The sequence below is a fragment of the Macrobrachium nipponense genome, chromosome 6 (assembly GCF_015104395.2).
Source record: "Macrobrachium nipponense isolate FS-2020 chromosome 6, ASM1510439v2, whole genome shotgun sequence".
Taxonomy (NCBI): Eukaryota; Metazoa; Arthropoda; class Malacostraca; order Decapoda; family Palaemonidae; genus Macrobrachium; species Macrobrachium nipponense.
The window spans coordinates 124,910,003-124,931,043 of NC_061108.1; the positions used below are offsets into that span (position 1 = coordinate 124,910,003).

A 21,041-nucleotide genomic window follows, 5' to 3' on the forward strand; every position below is an offset into this window, starting at 1 on the left:
AAAATATATTCAGGCTCTTGAAATTACAGTTAATCTCTGTCCAGCTCCCGAATTAACGCTCGAAAGTGTTTTCATGATATATAATTAGAGCATCTGAAGTCCTATTAATCTATGCGTGAGATTAAATCGGAATTATTATAATTCTTTACTTGGACGTTAAAGCTAGTGTGTATCATTGTTTTAACCTTTATATATAACCCGTTAATGAGAATAGTCACAGGTCATATTATTTCTCTCTCTCTCTCTCTCTCTCTCTCTCTCTCTCTCCTCTCTCTCTCTCTCTCCATTGCCTTCATAACTGTATGCTCAGGACTGGACAGATCTTATTCTTTAAGTGATTATGCTCACAGTTTTTAAACTTTATATGGCCAGAGCATGAGAACATTCACAGCTCTCTCCCTCTCTCTCTCTCTCTCTCTCTCTCTCTCTAAGCATGTCTGCATTGCCTTCGTAACTGTATGCTCAGGATAGGATAGATATTGCCCTTTAAATTATTATCCTGAAGGCGACGCCTCGGTAAGACAGCGTCTTCCTTACACACTCGGCACCAGAGGAGTGACACAGTATCACCACAGAGGGTGGGGGGGGGGGGGTGGGGGGGGGGGGGGTGGGGGGGAGATAGGGGATACGTTCGCATAGAAGATGATCCGCTCCACGTGTCCGCAAAACTAGAGTTCTTTGTTATGTTCTCCTGTGTGTTGGGGGAAGGGGGAGGGAGAGCTTTCCTCTCTCTCTCTCTCTCTTCTCTCTCTCTCTCTCTTAGACTGCCCCAGATTCTTTTTTTTATTTTTATTTATTTTTTTTTATTCGTCCTTCGTCGTCTTAGTTTGGCTGTTTGTCTGCGAGATTGTCTGGGGGGTATTTTGTTTGAATGTTAAGTTACAAAGTCCACGGATTTATAACATTCGTCTTGGACACTGGGTGTTACTTTCTCTCGATTATATGATGAACATCTCAAATTCGTCGCTCCATTGGTTATCGTGCACTAAATGCAATACGTTATTACAATATGACAATGTGCATCTATATATATATATATATATATATATATATATATATATATATATATATATATATATATATGTATAAAATCTGGTTAGCAACAGAAATTTAAGCTAACTTCGAACAGCTACAGAAGGCTCTTTTGACATAATCCTCATCATTATGATATTAAATTATATCTCATCTAATTGTGTTAAGAGTTTGTCGTTGCAAGAGCTTCAGAAGCGCGAGATATTGGTGGTGCTTAATTATTCTTATTTTCGTAGCCGAACTGAAATTTTCGCGAAACGAGGCCGAATAGTTTATGCAATGTATGTCGAACTAACTGAAAAATAGTTGTCAGTTACTATGAAAATACTTTGATGTGAATCACAACAAAATCATAAGTTTTGGTAAAAATCAGTCTTAGCTAATGAAATGAAAATTCCGTCAATAAAAGCTATTTTCTCATAGGGGTCATAGAGTCAAATTAGAAATGTTTATGAGGTAAGTTAGAAGTAATTTCATAACCTTATGAAAACCACACCAGAGACTTTATACGATTATGAGACATCAAAAGGTAGTACCTTTGATTCCTCATAAGAAAGGTAGATGAACTGTGTGTATATATGTGCGTATGCGTTTATGCATGTAAGCTTGTTGTCACGTCATCGGGGCAAATACTTGTGTACGTTTGTAATAGATAGATGTTCAGTTGCTTTAGGAAAGTTAGACCACAAGGCGGATACTAAGCGACTGACAGCTGTCACTTATGTCAGTGGTAGGCCAGGGGAAGGATTACATGTTAGAAAACCTTCCAGCGCCCAGCAGCATACTTCTCCTCCCAGGGTAAAATTACCAGGGTGCAAGAGAGGCTCTCAGTGGTTGGCTGGGCACCACAGCCCGTCCTACCCTGTGACAAGGCTTCAGTGTCCTTCAAGTAAAAGAATAAAAAGAATTGGGTCTGTGGGTCTTTTGCATTTTATTCCTTTTAGAATTTCTTGGTTTGTAATTCACCTTGAATCCTGTTTTTTCACAGGGAATGTAATGTATAATGGAATAATGTAATCTTATGTTTTTGTTGCAAGTGACATTTGTACTCAATGTTGTTTCTTTCTTTGCAGATACCCCTGGCCTGGGGAGCTGAAGTTCAGGACGAAGAATCTTATGATGAATTCTCTACTTACGCGGAGGAAACTGAGGTGAGTTTTTGTTTCCAGAAAAGAATCCTGACCGTAATAGTAATATGAATAACTTTTCAGTTATATCGTAACGCCTCACGAACAGGCATTCTTTAAATTGTGCTATGAAGGGCGGATTCTCCACCTACAGGGTAAAACTATCACTGAAATTTTAGGGCACACCGTTGATGTTGGCCCGGTTAAAATTTTCTTAAAGGCTTCTTGTTTTACGAAAAGATCTAATGATTTTATAATTATTATGTGTCCTCATTGGTCTTATTGATGGCAATTTTAATTCCATTAGTGATGAAGTCTCTTCGCTTCCACTTTTATTTCTTTTTTAGAATTTCAATTTTTTAAGCTAATCATTTATACCATTTGCATTTTCATCCATTCTCGCCATAACGCTTTAATGATCTTTGGGTTTGTGTTTAAGTTTCATATTCGATTCCATTCCTTAAATAAATAAATAAATGAATAAAATTTTCATTGTCGTGTAATGTGCAGACTTTTCGGAAATTCAAAATTAGAACTGTGTTCTAATTTCTGGAGCAATGACAAGAAGCCTCAGATAAGCAGTGAACCCAAACTTCTTCTGCAACTTTCGATGAGGTTCGATGTTGCAATGATCCAACCAAACCGCATCCTTTGCATATAGAAGATATTATTTTCGGATTACTTAAGAATTTGCTGTTGTTTGTTAACGTTCTTAGTGGAGCAAAATACGTCTCCATTTGCCCATCATCGCATTCATCACTCAAAAAGGCATCGAAACATTTTTAGTGTTCGTGGATGAAAGTCAGTGGTTTGGAAATGTGAGATTTTAATCTTTCATTTGATTTCGGGTTGTAATTCATTACCAAATTTTGCCATATCTGTTATTAACCTACAAAATGCTTCGACTATAAGCCAAAGAGAGCTCTTGAAAGTGAATGCTTAGTTTTTTTTTTTTTCTTTTTTCAACTTGCTTTGTGAGCGAAGTGGAAAAAACTCTACGGTAATCACATTACACTTATCACTTCCGTGTGCCGTATCCTGATATTAATTCTCTTAAATAAGGTTCAAATCATTTCAACGTGAAAACTGAGCTTAAATGCGTCCTTAACACTTGGGACTTGTTAGCATTCCAAAAGCTTTAAGCTTTGCCCTCACCCCTTTTATGCAGTGCTTCCAATAGCGCCAGCTTCACTTAAAAACCAAATGACCAAATATACAGACGAGTCCAACCTGGCCGTAAAATGGTAACAAAAAATATTAATGACAATGTTATGGAGTTACGTTTTAGCTTAAGTACGAGTTTTTCATAGGTGTGCCATTAAATTTTGATGGGTTGGGATAGAATCTTAGATATTCTTGAAGGACTTATTTTTTCATTTTTTTTTATTTATTTATGTATTTTTTATTTATTTATTTTGCAGTTTGCTTATTTTTATGCAAGGTTTAGAATAAGCTTTGAGACGCGAACAAAAGCCAGGTTGTAGATATTGGATTTTTATCAGTTTTATTACTGTTACCTTTTTTTATTCTTCTTACTTGTGGTGAATTTTAGAATATATATAAAAGATATATTTCTTAGGAGAGTGAGTGGTCTTTCGTGTTCGACTTGGAATAGTCCGGGGTCCTTGAGATATGCGATCAGAATGGTTAGTAAACTCTATCGAAAAGATACCATGAATGTTGAAATTTAATGGGTATTATGGACGTCCTTCACATTTTCAGGGTGGAAAAGTCGTCCAAATCAGGGAAACGTCCCAAACTTGTAACGGAAAGTTGAAGCAGATATATGCCGGACTAATGCAAAAAGATAAGAATATATAATAAAGAAAAAATTTTAAATATTTTAATGGTATTCTATACGTCGCACGGCAATATCGACTCTCCCACTTCTCGGTCGAAGGTCTGGAATGATATAGCGTAGAGGCATGGAGCTTTTTGGAATTTTTTTTTTCCTTTCCACCCTTGTATCACCAGTTAACACCCAAGAGAGCATTGTTGTGTTCAACCCAAGGCGTGAAATTCAGGCCAACGATCGGCATTGAAATCCAAATATGGGGTTTCTTTTTTTTTTTTTTTTTTTTTTTTTTTTTTTTTTTTTTTTTTTTGCATCCTTTCCCTTCCCTTCTTTCTTTTTATTTTGCAAATGTGACTTTTCCTTATTAGATTTCATAAATATATCACTATATCAGTTTAGAATCTGTCAGTGTACAGTGGGTTATGTTATGTTTAAAAGACTTAACATTAGAATTTAATACAGCATGTGTGTGTGTGATTGTTTGTTTGTTTGTTTGTGTGACGCCATACAGGATTTGGCACTGGGTGCCACTGCTCGTAACTTTCATTTTCCTGAGAATACGTAAGGATTGGATGATTCGCGATTTCTTAAATAACCTTTTGTTATTTGCGTATGGACTACTTTTGCCATTATTTTGTGAAACGCTGCTATGTTTTATATGCATAATTGATTTCAAGGCTTCACAAAAGCTGTTGGAGTCGTGAAGATTATGCTTCGAATTCAGTAAAAAATCTGCGCATGTTTTAAAAAATGAAAAGTATTTTATAAGTAAAGACTATGTAAGGTCAAAAATCATGCCTTAAGACCTGCTTACTGGCTATGTCAGACATTTTTCCATTTTTCCCGACAGAGCGAACAGCCAAAACGCTGACTGCTTATACTCACAGGCCGTGTATAATGACATATGGTCGGTAAAATGTAAAATTCTGCCGTGGCCTTTTATAAACATTTTTGCTTTTTTATTGGTGGCGCCATGAGAAGGTCTGTTATTTTAGACCAGTATTAGATCATTTTTTTTTCCTCGCCAAGATTTGATAGTACAACATTTCCCCTAGAATTTTCTGACACGTTCAAATATGATTTCCTCTCTCTCTCTCTCTCTCTCTCTCTCTCTCTCTCTCTCTCTCTCTCTCTCTCTATATATATATATATATATATATATATATATATATATCTATATATATATATATATATATATATATATAATATTATATAAAGAGAGAGAGAGAGAGAGAGAGAGAGAGAGAGAGAGAGAGAGAGAGAAAGTACTTCAACATCACAGAAAGCAAATACCAAGCATAAGGTAAGAGGAAAAAGATTTCCTACCAAGCACTTTCGAGTATTGACAGCATATCCGCATTTTGAGGAACACGACACTAAAAATTTCCGGGGAACAGAAGAGAGTAGTGAGAATGCAAACGCCAAATTCAAAAGTCCCAAAATGCAACGAAGCAGGCCCAAAGTGTCAACAGAACTATTGCTAATTCAAACAATCAAATCGCAGCCGCTCACAAGGGCATTTGCATACGCATAAAGACGATTGCTTCCAATGCCATTCAGACGCAAATGTCAATTCGTTAAATACATAAACCTGGGAATAACTTACAGACCAATATAGTTACATTCATGCTTCACTTAAATTCTATTGGAACGTGTATTCATTTGCAAAAACTATGTGATAAATACCAAAGACTAAATCAAGATGAAAAACATAGCAATGAAATCTAAACTGACAAATTCTCAGATCTATCGAACAAGAAAGTATAGTCTCCTTTGTATATTCTCTGGCTGTCATTTAGAGTAGTGTGTGCCTAAGTTTTGGCTATCGAATGTTCTATGATGTTTTGTTGTGTTCTTGGGAAAATTGTTCGTTCTAACGTAGTATCTATATTGCTCGATTCTTGCATAGTGTTTCAATGTTTGTCATATATAGAATGTGATGCAGGTTTATAAAGTAACTGGTACTATAAGCCCAAGTTTTATAAAGGGGCAAGATTCTGAGGTATTGTAGAAATAGCCATTCACATTAAAACCTGCAAAACTCACGGCATTTCTAAAAGATTCACGAACACAGGCAGAACAAGACAGTCTTCCAAGTTCGACAGATTGCTTGTGTCTAAGAGTTGAAAATGCACTTCTGATAGAACTTTAAAGTACTTCAACTTAAATGTAATGTTTAAGATTTTACAAATGTCACTGAGAAAAGCTTCCGGGGTGCCGATATCCAAACCTTTTAAAAAGTAGTGCTGAAAAGACTACCTACGTAATACTAGCAGAATGATACATGCTATAATGGCATCTGACAAATGGGTTTCTGTTGGAAATAGTAGCGGTTATTAATACTTAAGCACATCTTCAAACATTAAAGATAAAAGCCGAAGTTGCACAGATAGGAATCTACAATAAAACAATACATAGAAGTACACGAGAAAAACATTGTACAGTGGGACTCGAATGCTGCAAAATGCTCAAAGCAAATTTGGAAAATAATGTTCATTGAAAATATATTTACTAATTAAAATATATACAGAGATTACATTAAGCAAACATTAAAATAGGATGTAGCAAGTATAGGACTAAATACCGATTGTTATGACTAACTCTACATAGTATGTTATTTTTATGTATGCCTAATTTATTCTCTGTGTATATTGTCAACGGTTTTTTTTTTTTTGTGAATTAGTAAGTGAAAAATTACAAGTGTGTTAGTAGCATTTTTCATGTTTAAACTTTACAATTGTTCATTTTACATTTGTTGATAGTAAATTTCCATCTATATGACTTATATTTCTGTCTTTAGAGCCTTGTAAATGCTACAAGCAAATGCATGTTTATATCAAGCTTCCTTACTAGGCTGCTTTCCCTCTTGTGATTGTAGATTTGCTCATCCAAAATGGGGTACAGCTGTATACATATGTGTATATATGTGTGAGCGCCTCAGTGGCGTGGTCAGTATGGTGTTGGCGTGCCACCTCGTTGCCGGCGAGTTCTATTCTCGGCCATTCCATTGAGGTGTGAGAGATGTGTATTTCTGGTGATAGAAGTTCACTCTCGCCGTGGTTCGGAAGTCACGCAAAGCCGTTGGTCCCGTTGCTGAATAACCACTGGTTCCATGCAATGTAAAAACGCCATACAAACAAACAATGTATATGTGTGTATGTATAATATATATATATATATATTTATGTATATATTTGTTTATAATATAATTATATGTATTATGTATGTATGTAATATGAATGTATTTAATGTTGTATGATATAATGATTTGATATATGTATTTATGTATATATATGTATATGTATTTATGCATATAAATGTTTGCATACACATATATGTGTTTTGGGTCTGCATGTATATATATAATAATATATAGTATACATTATATATATATATAGATAGATATATTATCATACATTATATATTATTTTATATATATATAGTATAATATTATATATATTATATATATATAGATCATATATATGGGCATGTAGTATTGATACTCCTCAGGCATACATTCATAGCAAACGCAGCAGGATCCATGAAATTTAATACGCAAACATCAGTCAGTGTTGTACGTAAACAGTTTATGGAAAACACTGCAAATGCACATTGGGTCAATTATGATTTTGAAACTGTTGCAACGTGTCGGGAATCATTATGGTTTCATTTGATTGCTTTGAAGGGGATCGCTGTGGCGGCTCAATTAGATACGCACAGTTCGTTGGGAGAAAAACTTAGTCCACAAAGGCCGCCATTGATTCATTGATTCATTATTATTAGTATTATATAGCTGTTGGTTTCGATATTTCGTTTGATGGCAGGTGAAATTCATTCCTGAAGGTTTCTCTCGTAGCTTTTCTGTAACCAGAATGTTTTCATGATTTGGTATGTTTCCGTCTACCAGATTCCATTTCTCTTTGTATAAACCACTCTGGTGCACCCTTGCCCCCACGCAAACACAGTAACACACGCATATAATGTATGTTTAATAATGATAATAATATATATATAATATAAAAAAATATAATATATATATATAATATACATATATATATATATATATATATATATATATATATTATATATAAAAATTATATATATATAATTATGAATACATTTTCCTGTTTACATTTCTGTACGTAAATATTCCATGTACCTTAATTATGGCCATATTTAGATACAGATTCATGTTTGTTGACATGTCCCTCAGGCAAATCTCTCACTCTTGAGCCCTTTATATATATATATATATATATATATATATATATATATATATATATATATATATATATATATATATATGTGTGTGTGTATATATATATATATATATTTAAATTTATATTATAAGACTGGCCGTTATGATGTTGCATATGATGGGACTGGGTACTCAGAACTACCTGGGTACAAGCAGAATTTACCGTGGGCGAGTTGCGCTCCCAAATTATCTAACAGTTTCCCTGATATTTTAGGCGTGTTGAATATTATAATCTACCTTATTTGAACCCTCTAGAGCTCCCACTCCTGTATAAAATTAAGTTGCCTCGGTAATACTTCATCCGGTATTATCTGAATATGTAGCTAAAAATCCTTTGTCTTGTATTTTGCCGCTGGGTATTTTCTTTGCCTAGTGTGCTATCATTTTACCTGTAGTTAGATTTAGGGATAATGAGTCTGTCTTGCGTGTGCTCATTTAGGGGTAGTTTCAGCCTTCTACTTGGTTCATCTTGTGTAGGGGCCTGCTTGTGTTTCAAGTTTGGTTTCTCTGTGACTACCATAGCTTTAGAAGGGTATTTTGTGTGTGTGTGTGTGTGTGTGGGCTTCTTCATCTTCCCAGCTTTATCCCTAGTCGGGGTCGCCGTTTTTAATTAGTCTCTTCCATCTACCTCTGTCCTGTTGCTATTTTTTTTTTTTTTTTTTTTTTTTTTTTTTTTTTTTTTTTTTTTTTGCCAATTTCCTAAAAACATGAAGGTTCCTGGTACTGAAACTATAAAAATCCAACAGAATGAGTGCATTCATTTTTCTGACAACACAAAGCACAGTTCTTTCAACTTACCGATTATTCTTGTTTGTTTGTTTGTTTGTATGGTGTTTTTACGTTGCATGGAACCAGTGGTTATTCAGCAACAGGACCAACGGCTATACGTGACTTCCGAACCACGTCGAGAGTGAATTTCTATCTTCAGAAATACACATCTCTAACACCTCAATCGAATGCCCGAGAATCGAACTCGCGACCGCCGAGGTGGCAGGTCAAGACCATGCCGATCACGCCACTGAGGCGCTACCGATGATTCAACCTCCAAGAACGTGCACGGGTCAAACTCTCTTGTCCGCCCTCTGGTGCCCGATGCCTCTTTTATCGTTAGATCTTTACCTGTGCGAAAGTGAGCTATCTGAATTCTTTGCAGTTAAAAGACACTTGAAAGAACGAGCTTTCTTTAGGTGACCTGCTTCGTGCGCTAGATACCGCTGGGCCATAGTTGTCGGTGGTTACTTGAAAGCATCCACAAATTTTTCCGAGGTGCGGTAGTTATTTTTGCAACGGCAACCCAATAACATTTGCTGTGCTTCTCAGCAGTCAAAACTAAAAGAAATATGTTATTTGGCGTTTTAGCTTACATACATATATACATGTTTACATACGTCAATAAAGTCCCACTGGAGAAAAGAGAGAATAAAAGACTCTAGTAGCTCGATAATTTGCCTCCCACCAGGCCTCTTCAAGAGCTTTATTTTAACTAAGATAAAATAAAGCTCTTGGAGAAGCTTGGTGGAAGGCGAAATTATCGAGCTACTAGAGTCTTTTATTCTCCTTTCTCCTGTGGACTATATTGACATATCTCATCTTCGTTTTATGCATACATGCATCCATATGTATTGCATACATACATTTACATATGATTTTTAAAAGTTAGGACTCTGACCAACCGAGATGCAATTTGCTTATTACAGTCTATGTTGTTGTGGTGTTATAGAGTGCTCGAAATTAGTCTCTCCCCCCACCCACTTCCTTCATTGTTATGCGCGATATTAGAAAAAGCCATCATCTAACATAAGCTTGTGCAGGTTAAATCATGCATCCAATATATTCTTAATGTTATTTCCACCTTATATCACAAAAGAAATACTCCCCGACCTGTTTCTTTTTATTATTAGCTCTCCCTATATTTTGTGTATCCAAATAAATATCTCTCCTCTGCCTTTTTGTTTGATATTGCGACTTCTGAAAATCGAATGCGTAGCTGTTGCAAAACTCTGCCTTCAAAAACATGTATCTTGCTTGGTGAAATTTTGCGAATTCTTCCCAGCGACCACCTGAGACTATGGCTCAGTGATAGCAAGCGGACACCGCAGGTCCTCTTGCAAAGAGGGCGCCCGTTCTTTGAATCTGTTTTTGTCGCCAGGAATGCAGAAAATTCACTTTCGCACAGGTAGCGAGGCGAAGTGATACAAGAGGCATTATAAGCACCAGAAAGTGGACAAAAGATTTTGACTGGTACGCATTCTTAGGGGCTGAATCATAGCTAAGGTTAATGACCTCTTGTAAAATGTTATGCACGTGGCATGAAGATAAAAACAAATTAATGCCTTTTGTTACTTGAAGGCTTAGCCAATAAAATATTGAATGAATTCATTGGCTACGTCAAGCGCCTCAGTGGCGTGATCAGTATGGTCTTGACCTGCCACCTCGGTGGACGCGAGTTCGATTATCGGGCATTCCACTGAGATGTTAGAGATGTGTATTTCAGGTGATAGAAGTTCACTCTCGACGTGGTTCGGAAGTCACGTAAAGCCGTTGGTCCCGTTACTGACTAACCATTGGTTCCATGCAACGTAAAAACACCATACAAACAAAAACAAACAAAACATTGGCTACGTTAGTGAAATGGTCTATCTCCCGTTGAGATATATGTTTAAATATTCATCAGTTTATTGAACTGTTCAATTGGGAACATTCCAACCGATTTACAGTGTACAACAGATTTTAAGGAAAGTGTGTCATTTTGTAGAAGAATGCCTTTCTAATAATTACATTAAAATACTTAGATCTAAGTGGACTTAGATATTGCATATTGAAAATATGCAATATCTAAGGACCTTGTTGCCTGGAGTCTTATATAAAAAATGTTTTTCCTATTGGATGTGCTGGACCACTTAGAATATCTACAATTTATTCATTAATCTGACCCTGCAAACATTCCCTTTCCCCTGCACTTTCTGTGTCTGTGTGGGTTGGACGTTTTGCGCTCATCCTTCATTCATCCTTTGGGATGTATGTGGATACGACTGTTGACTTATTTGTCTCCTGGGGTAATCTGCCTTTTTGGGGGAATTGTGTATGTATTGATATATACGTGATGATGAGTACGTTTGCTTATATATATATATGTATATGTATATATATATATATATATATATATATATATATATATATATGTGTGTGTGTGTGTGTGTGTGTGTGTGTGTGTGTGTGTGTGTGTGTGGTGTGTACTCTATATATATATATATATATATATATATATATATATATATATATATATATATATATATATATATAATGAAGTAGTGTAATTTATGAAATATGAAAGGTTTTTCTTCTACGTCTTAAAGTTAGCATTGACTCAGTACGCACAATCCAGTGGCTATTTCGACGTAGTTTTTTTTTTCCTTTCACATTTCTCATCTATTCCCAGAACCTCTTTTTTACGATTTATGTATATTAGGTAAAAGCTGCCTTCACTCGACGAAGTGATCATCTCAATGACAGGGCAGAGGCATCAACTATCACGCAGGGCGAGAAGGTGTCTATGAAGGGGAGACCTTTTTTCAAGTGAGATAATTCGAGAGAGTGAGAGAATCTATTTTCCTTATCAGATTCGTATGATTCCTGGAATAGCTCTCTACTAGTAGGCGGTCATGAGCCTACCCTACAGATTATCGGGCGGTTGCTTTAGAGAGAGAGAGAGAGAGAGAGAGAGAGAGAGAGAGAGAGCACGTAGATAGATAATGGCTGTCGGAGGAATACTTGAATACTTGCCCCAGTTACGCTAGAAAGTTGGGAACAGTGCATTGGGAAAATGTTAAACAAATGTTGACTTACAGTAAATAATTGGGTCAAATTTTATTAGAATTGAAAAAAAAAAAGACGCTGACTGGATTACTAATCAATGGCTCTGGAAGTCACTGATAACGACGCGGTCCGGACCAAGAACAATCGCCAAATTAAAAAAAAACAAAAAATTAAAAAATACAAAGACTAATTTTATTTACCATCCCATTAGGCTGAGAGCTCGGGTGGTGTTGACAGGGTAGAATCACGGGTGATTATCTGTTAGGTGATAAGGTTTAAATATAAAAACGCCTGCTCTTATTTACAAGAGAGAGAGAGAGAGGAGAGAAGAGAGAGAACTCGCCACCGTAGTACCACCTCTCAAGTAGCAATAATTGCGGCCATGTATTGATGGGTCCAGCGGTTTGATTATGGCTAACGGTTGCATCGTCTCACACTGGCGCCACATGACTTAGGACGGGAGACTCGAAAAGCAGACGCTAATAAGTACTCGTAAATTGTCCGAGGCTTACAATTCCCTGCCTCCTCCCCTCTCCTCCTCCTCCCACTCCCTCCTCCTCCCACTCCCTCCTCTCCTCGTCCCCCTCCCCATCCCCATTTCCCCTCGCCTCTCGTGCCATAAACCTTCCTAGCCTCTTCATTGGGAGATTAAGAAACGCTAGGCTGACTGGCTAATCATATCGGCGTGGTTAGGCGTTTTAGATTAAGCCTAGTGTTTATTAGCTCCAGTTCGTTCTTTTGAGGATCGTTTATACTCTACTTCCTCGAACGATGATGTTATGAGATCCCAATGTCGAGAAAGAGGAACTTGTTTTACGTAATACTTCTCGGTAAGAAATGACTTGTCACTTTTGCCTGAATGTCATTGCGTTCCTTAGGGAAGTGATACTGAGAATTTTCGTTATAAAAAACCTAGTGGTTTTTGGGCTGTTATGTTATCATTTATATGAACCTTGGAGTAAGGAATGTATTATTTCCTGTCTGCCTACAGAGTAATCATAGTATATTAAAATACCAGTTCTCTGTGATTTACTCGGCATTAGATACTGAAATGGAAAATAAGTAGTTCTTTCCAAGCAGTTTCTCATGAGTTCATTTGTGAAAATACTAATCATCTGAGGAGACAAAACACAACATCGATCCGGACTCAATTTTATATCGACTATCGTTAATGCAATTGCTCTCAAAAAAGTACTTCTTATAACTTATGTCTCCACTCCCTCCAAATCCCAGCCTTCACATTTTACTAATGTATAGAGGAACAATGATTTTTTCGTCTATGGAAAAATACTTTCAGTACGACGCGCCTTACACACATTGGTCAGCCATTCAGTTACATTTCCCTGAAAACTCACCAGTTTCTGGCATATCAACCTTTCCTCAACATTACGTCTTGTAACAGTTTACTTTATTTTTGATCGCATTCTTACAGTCATTACATTTACTCATAAGTGCGTTCTCTCCATTTGCATCTTTCGTTCGAGGAGCAATTTGTTCATTTAACTTTTTTTTTCCTCAACATTAACCTCCCTCCAGTGCAATTCGCCCTTGGTCCTTCAGTCATCTCCTCGTGAAGTCTCGTTCTTTTTCGAAATATCTCGTTCCATCCTCCTGTCCAGAAATGCCTTCGTTCTTCCTACGTTCTTGCAACCTGTTGAATCTGCGGAACGTTATCTTTACATTTTTTGTACTCCTTTTAAACTTGATTTTCATCCATATAGTATATAAATATATATATATATATATAATATATATATATATATATATATATATATATGTGTGTGTGTGTGTGTGTGTGTGTGTGTGTGTGTGTGTTTGCTGCGAAAGTGATATACCTACGTGTGCTTCCTTGTACACTGATTATTCTGATATACGAGAATACTCCATTATGGGATCTGCGAAAGCACGAGAAAGTTTAATGTTCAGCCATAATACTGAAAAAAAATCTCTCTCTCTCTCTCTCTCTCTCTCTCTCTCTCTCTCTCTCTGAGAAACCCTTCATAGAAAGAAAGTAAAGCTGTGAACTTGCATTGGCTATCCTCAGCTTGTGGTAGTCTTCTCATGTGGCGGTTGACTCATCCGCCGTTTTGTTAATTCTCCTTTGTAATTGAGCGCCTCCCAAAGGGGGCTCCACCCATTGTTTCGCTCCTGGAGCGCCGTAGAACCTGTGATGGACTGAGAGATTACGGACGGCAGAGGAGTAAAGGGTACCTCGCAGCAGTTATTTCGTCGGGTGGTAGGTAGTACTATAGACCGTGGTAGTACTATAGGTTTGGCCGTCTCCAACAGGCCCAGATCCTTCAATCTCATTTTACCTGCCCAAGGTCTACCGGGCCCTTGTCTTCTACCTGGTTCCGTCGACTAAACTATGGTTGGTCTCCCATATTATCTCCGGCCTTTCTTATCAGTCTCTCCCTCCCCCCTCCCCCCTCCCCCTCCCCCGCCCTTCTTAGCATAACGCGTATCCGCCAGCGCACTTTACGTCGAGTAATATCCTCGACATTGTAAATTAAGGCTGTCTCATTTGAGTAATTACCATATAAAATACGGTAGGCATGTCTGCGCTGTGGCGAGGCGATGCCTTTGATGACAGATTTATGCTATCAGATTACATGGCTGAGGTCTCTCTCTCTCTCTCTCTCTCTCTCTCACACACACAGACAGACACACACACACACAGAGTTCATATATGTGTATCTTTCGCACTTGATTCTGTACACGTTATTTATGTGGGATTATCCTGAACAGATAGTAAAAGGACAAATGAAATTGTGGGCACCTCATCACGTATAGGCCTTATTTTAACGGTTAATGGCCTTTTCTACTTGCGCAGCCTTGCTGAGAAACTATTTTCCTTCATAGAACAATTTCCATTCTTTCTTGAGGTCCTGAAAATAACGACGAGCACCATGTTCTTGAAGATTTTCAGTCGTTTTTCATTTCACTTTTTTTTTTTTTTTTTTTTTTTTTTTTTTTTTTTTTTTTTTTTTTTTTTTTTTTTTTTTTTTTTTTTTTTTTTTTTTTCCTATATCCAGATATTGTATTACGTAAATACACGAGGCCATGAATATGTAATACAATGTGCACCTCATATCTCATAGCGGAATTTCTCAATTTCTCTCGGAATTATGCCACGTTTTTAATAAATTTGTTTTTAAGCTCACGGACTAGTTTAACGTCTTCGCTTTTCCCCAAGGCCGTCATTTATCTCCTCCTTCCTTCCTCCCTTGGCAGAGCAATTAAGCAATAAATTAGCAACTTTCCTCTTGGTCAAGTTGCAAAGGGAGTGGGAGTTTGTTCCGACGGGCGAGTAGTGCATTTGATGTCTAGGCCGACCCTTACAACGCTCCTGATTGGCTGCTGATAAGCCAATCACAGGGCTGGAAACTCTCAGTCTCTCGAGAGAGTTCACATAGGCAGGATGTATGTTCCACCTCTCCTGAAAGGCGTATACCTCAGGAGAGGTGGAACATCGATCCTACCCATGTGAACTCTCTCTCGAGAGAGACTGAGAGTCTCCAGCCCTGTGATTGGCTTATCAACAGCCAATCAGGAGCGTCGTAAGGGACTGGCCTAGACATCAAATGCACGGTTGATGTGAATCTACTATAGCGGCGGCAGCGCTCTTCGTCCGTCGAGAGTTACCAACAGTAGGCCAGCAATCGAGATCTCCCGATCTGCTTAATTGTACCTAATGATAGGTAATCACCCGTGGCACACTTCAGACGTTTTAATCCTCCGCCCGTCATTCCCGTCCTTCGGTCTAATGAGCTGGAATGTTCTCCCCGGAGAGAGAAAAAAGAAGGGAATGTTGAAATAACTTGTACGTTAGAAGTCCGTTTGTATATACTTTTAAAGATCTAGTTTCTTGAAAATTTTAATGTTTCGGTTACCGTGAACGCGTTCAAAACTCAAGTGACTCCCGAGTAGCTTCTTCATAAACACCGTTTATTTAATTCAGTCACGTATTCTCGAGTGATTCTAATGCCAAGGTAATCAACAATGAAAGATGGAATGCATGGCGAGCTAGTGTTCAAGACACACGAGTTTAAGAAAAAAAAATCCGTTATCTTAATAACCTTCCTTCTTAAAACGTAATAAAAGTTATGTATATCCCAGTTTAACCAGACCACTGAGCTCTCCTAGGGTTGGCCCAAAGGATTAGATATTTCTACGTGGCTAGGAGCCAATTGGTTACCTAGCAACGGGTCCTACAGCTTATTGTGGGATCCGAACTACATTGTATCGTGAAATTAATTTCTAATCGCCAGAAACAAATTCCTCTGATTCCACTTTGGCAGAGCGGAGAATCGAACTCGGGACTACCGAATCGGTTGGCGAGCACGAAAACCACTCGTCCAACGAGGAACTAAAACGTCTTTAAGGTAAACTTTTGTTGCTTAGTGAGATTTGTAGAAGCCCGCATGAAACTACATCACATTGTTACCGTGATCAGGCTGTTATTAATTTTGATTTTCCATGGATGTTATAACATATTATAAAGTTCATGGTGAGCGGTATCTTAATACATCCTCATCCAGTTCTCGAAGAAGAGCTAAGGAGAATGAGATGATCTGAATGCGAGCTCCTGCGAAATTGCTTGTTTGTAAGTCATATGAGCTCAATAATGGTCGGTTGTATCCTTTTTTCCCTCCTAATTCATCATCATCGCCTCAGTGGCGTGAGCGGTATGGTCTTGGCCTGCCACCTCGGTGGCTTCGAGTTCTATTCTTGGTATTCCACTGAGGGATTAGATATGTGTATTTCTGGTAATAGAAGTTCACTCTCGACGTGGTTCGGAAGTCACGTAAAGCCGTTGGTCCCGTTACTGACTAACCATTGGTTCCGTGCAACGTAAAAACACCATACAAACAAACAAACCTACTGACCTAATTCATCATCACCCCTGACAAGTCATCGTTTTACCTTGATGGACGAGTCGGTTAAGTGCTCGACTCCGATCTCAGTGTCCGGATTCGAATCCCAGCTCTGCCAACAAGGAATCAGAGGAATTTATTTCTGGCAATAGAAATTCATTTCTCGACGTGGTTCGGATCCCACAATAAGCTGTAGGTCCCGTTGCTAATTAACCAATTGGTTCCTAGCCACGTAAAAATATATAATCCTTCGGGCCAGCACTAAGAGAGCTGTTAATTAGCCCAGTGGTCTAGTAAAACTAAGATATACGTAACTTTTATAAGTTCTCGTTTTACCTTGATGGATTCCGCATTCATAAATTGTGCGTTCTTCTTACAGAAAGATATATGCGTCAGTCGGTAAGCATGGCAAAAGGTCCTCACTAGACCTCTTACTCTTTGACCTTTGGACATATACTGGTCATGCCGGCTTAGTGGAGACCACCCACCACCATATATATATATATATATATATATATATATATATATATATATATATATATATATATATATATAATATATATATGATATATATATGTTTGGCATGCTTTCAAGTAAAACTTATATTTCAGTGTGTTTTTGCAATAAATAACCCAAACACGAAAGTTAGAAACAAAACCATAAATTAGATTAGGTAGATATACTATATATATTTCAAGTTTACATTAACTTAATATAAAAGAAATCAGTTCCGAATAATGTTTTTTTAAAGAAATATGAAAACGTATTTAAAAAATATGATGTTGACTAAAATATGAAAATATATTTAAAAAATATAAGTTTCTCGATAAAGATCTTTCATTATGAAAATGTTTCAGGTTGTGAAAGCGAAAGGGGTTTATCAGCTAAAGCTCTTTTTACTGTGAAGTAGATTTTTCGGTTTTGGTTTCTCATAAATAATTATAATTCATCAAGAATAATGTCTCGTTTCACAGCGAGAACTTAATAATAACTACGAATTTAACTGGCGACTGAAAACTTGTCACTCGGCCTTCCGCCGCGAGAAAGACCTCGGAAGAAGAAGAAGAAGAAAGAAATAGCTTGGAAGGTAGAGGAGACTTCCCTTGACTAACAGGCTTTTCTCATTATAGTTCAACAAAGAAAAAAAAAAAAAGAAGAAAACACAGAGCCATTAAGGAATGGGTCTATATAGTTCCTCCAAAAATGGGGTCATGTAAAATGGAGTCCACCCCATTAGCTGAATAAGTTAGGTGTCTGGTGATTAAAACACTGATAACTTTACGTTCCCGGAGTATATTATAATGCTCGCATCGCGTTTCTAATGAATGACGGAATGTGGACTGAAGAATCTTGGCCAGTGTATCTTCGCGTTCTATTTGATATAACATGCAATGGACACATATATATATATATATATATATATATATATATATATATATATATATATATATATATACACACATTTATTTGTGTGTGTAATAATCTTTCTATAGTGGTTGCAGGTCCACAATGATGTAGCACGTGAGTTTATGGTCTTTAATGTATAATAAAAGCTTTCGAATCTTGTGCTAGGTTCATCTTCAGTCAAGTCAATTGACTGACGATGAAACTAGCACAAGGTTCGAAAGCTTTTAATATACATTAAAGATCATAAACTCACGTGCTATATCATTGTGGACCTGCAACCATTGTCATCATTTTCGACACGGAAAACTGTACCCACAACCTTTCTAGATCTGTGCACACACACCCTCTTATGTATTATGTGTGTGTGTGTGTGTGTGTGTGTGGTAAATGTACCAACGAAAGACTTCTCCAACTCGAACCAGAAAGTAGGGAAATGGATTAAGAACATGCGTCTAAAATTGCAAACGAAAGAGACGGGAGTCGAGTCACCAATAGTGAGGAAGTGTTTATGCTGCTCGAAGACCCAGCGGTGACGTGCACTTATTACCCATAATGGCACGTTCAAGTTTTCGCCGCCGCCGTTCGTTTAAAAGTAAGTGACGACGAGCCGTAGTAGTCTTGGCGAGACCCGCCCTCTGAAACGAGTGAACATCCAAATGAAGAGGCTTATCCACTAGCCGAGCAGTTTTGTTGTTGAAATACAAACACGGCGGCAGTCTCTCTCTCTCTCTCTTCTCTCTCTCTCTCTCTCTCTCTCTCTCTCTCAGTGTGGAAGAGTTTCAAAGAAAGCTAGACAAAATCATTAGAACACTGTGAATGAACAATAAAACCTGCTCATACAGATAAGTGAGCACATGGTGTCTCCTCGGATGGACTAACAAGTCTTTGAGACATCCTAATTCTTGTAATTCTCTCTCTCTCTCTCTCTCTCTCTCTCTCTCTCTCCAACATTCTTCTTTTGTTTTTGTCTTTTTTTTTTTACGGGTAATCAACCCTACTTGCCACCGGTTAAATGGCACTTGATTTGTACCGAATCTATTTCAAGTTGCCGCCCTTGTGTTGTGGAGTAGTCAGTCTCGCCCTCGCCTTTCCTCTATAAAAATGCCTTTTGGGTGGATTTTATTTTCGTGGCTGGCCCTGTAAATGATTGACTGGTTTCCTGCAATGCTGCATGCATCCTTTCACTTCGATTTACGCATTGCATAATAATATATATATATATAGTATTATATATATAATTATATATAATATAATGTATCTATAATATATATATATTATATCTTATATATATATATATATATTATATATATATATATATTAGATATATATTAAATAGCTGGTGGTACTATAAATAATAAATACACCGCTTGCATCAGAGAGAAATGCCCTTTAGGTTGACAAGCACTCCTAGGTAAATGGTTTCCCTATAAGAGAGAAGGATCACACAAATAATTGAGCGCCTCAGTGGCGTGGTCGGTATGGCGTTGGCGTACCACCTCGGGGCCCCGAGTTCGATTCTCGGGCATTCCATTAAGGGGTCAGAGATGTGTATTTCTGGTGGTAGAAGTTCACTCTCGAGTATGCAGCTGAAGTTTAGTATAATCTACTGGAGGGATATATATATGAAGAAGAATTGGAAAAAATATCCTCGTTCTTTATTTGTTAATTTTTTTTTCTCTCTCAGGGTCAAGAATTGCATTTCGTACTGTCGTTCTTGTATATACATTGATGGATAAAGTGGCCCATTAAAATAGTATAAAGATGCAAATTCCCGCTTTTGGTCAATACTAAAATCAAAGTCTATCAAATGGTGAAGGAAAAAGCAAGTGAAAGAGATATATCTAAAATTTTGGACACAGTTGGAGAACGACGATGATTTGCTTGATAATGAAATGAAAGTGAAGAAGCTTTTATTTCAGTATCTATATTTATCTATCCATCTTTCAATATGGGTACGAAATGCTACTGGAAGCATTATTTTTTTTTCTTTCTTGTTAATCGAAAGGATTTCCAAAAATGAATGTTAGGAAGTCGAGAATTTCATAGGTCATTTCAAGATGGTGCCATAAGGGGCCGCGGATCTCAACTGATGTTGAGAGATGAGATTGCTGGCCTTACACCCTTCAATAGACTGCTGCTGTGGTTAGTATAAACAGTGACGCCATTCAGCAGGTGGATCGACTGCTGGTTGGTGGTGTTGGTAAGCCCTTAACTAGCCCCTTACGGAACACGCAATAGATTCCGTTGTAGGTGGTGCAAGCAGTATCGTCCTGACCTAGTAGAGCAGGAAGGTCGTATAAGTGACAGATAGGGATTATAAGGAGATTAGTACCTAGAATCCAACACACCTGGTGTATGTATAATATATATATATATATATATATATATATATATATATATATATATATATATATATATATATATATATATATATATATATATATATATATTGCATTTAACATGAAATTGGAATGAAGACAACCAGTACATTAGAACCGACTGGAATGCTCTTAAAGTCACTATTACCTAAAGTCTCTCTAGAGCGCTATTAAGTAGTTGCGTATTAATGATCGTTCCTTAGAATGCTGAGAATTTGCTGTTGGAGTAGAGAGAGAGAGAGAGAGAGAGACCGTGACATTTGATAACAGGGGCTGTGGTAACATTATTAAAGGGAAGGACGACAACAGCATCGCCCTCTCACGGAACATCGCAGTGTTTTTTATATATAT

At 37.3% G+C, this 21,041-nt stretch overlaps 1 protein-coding gene across 10 annotated transcripts in view; it reads left to right on the forward strand.

Moving 5' to 3' along the window:
• Positions 1–21,041, forward strand: part of LOC135216129 (protein madd-4-like) — an 832,309-nt gene that overhangs the window by 602,826 nt on the left and 208,442 nt on the right. For all 10 annotated transcript variants that reach the window (XM_064251194.1, XM_064251195.1, XM_064251193.1 and 7 more), the window contains one exon: positions 2,106–2,183. In XM_064251194.1, coding sequence (XP_064107264.1) covers positions 2,106–2,183 — 78 coding nt within the window. The remainder of the gene's footprint in view (positions 1–2,105; positions 2,184–21,041) is intronic.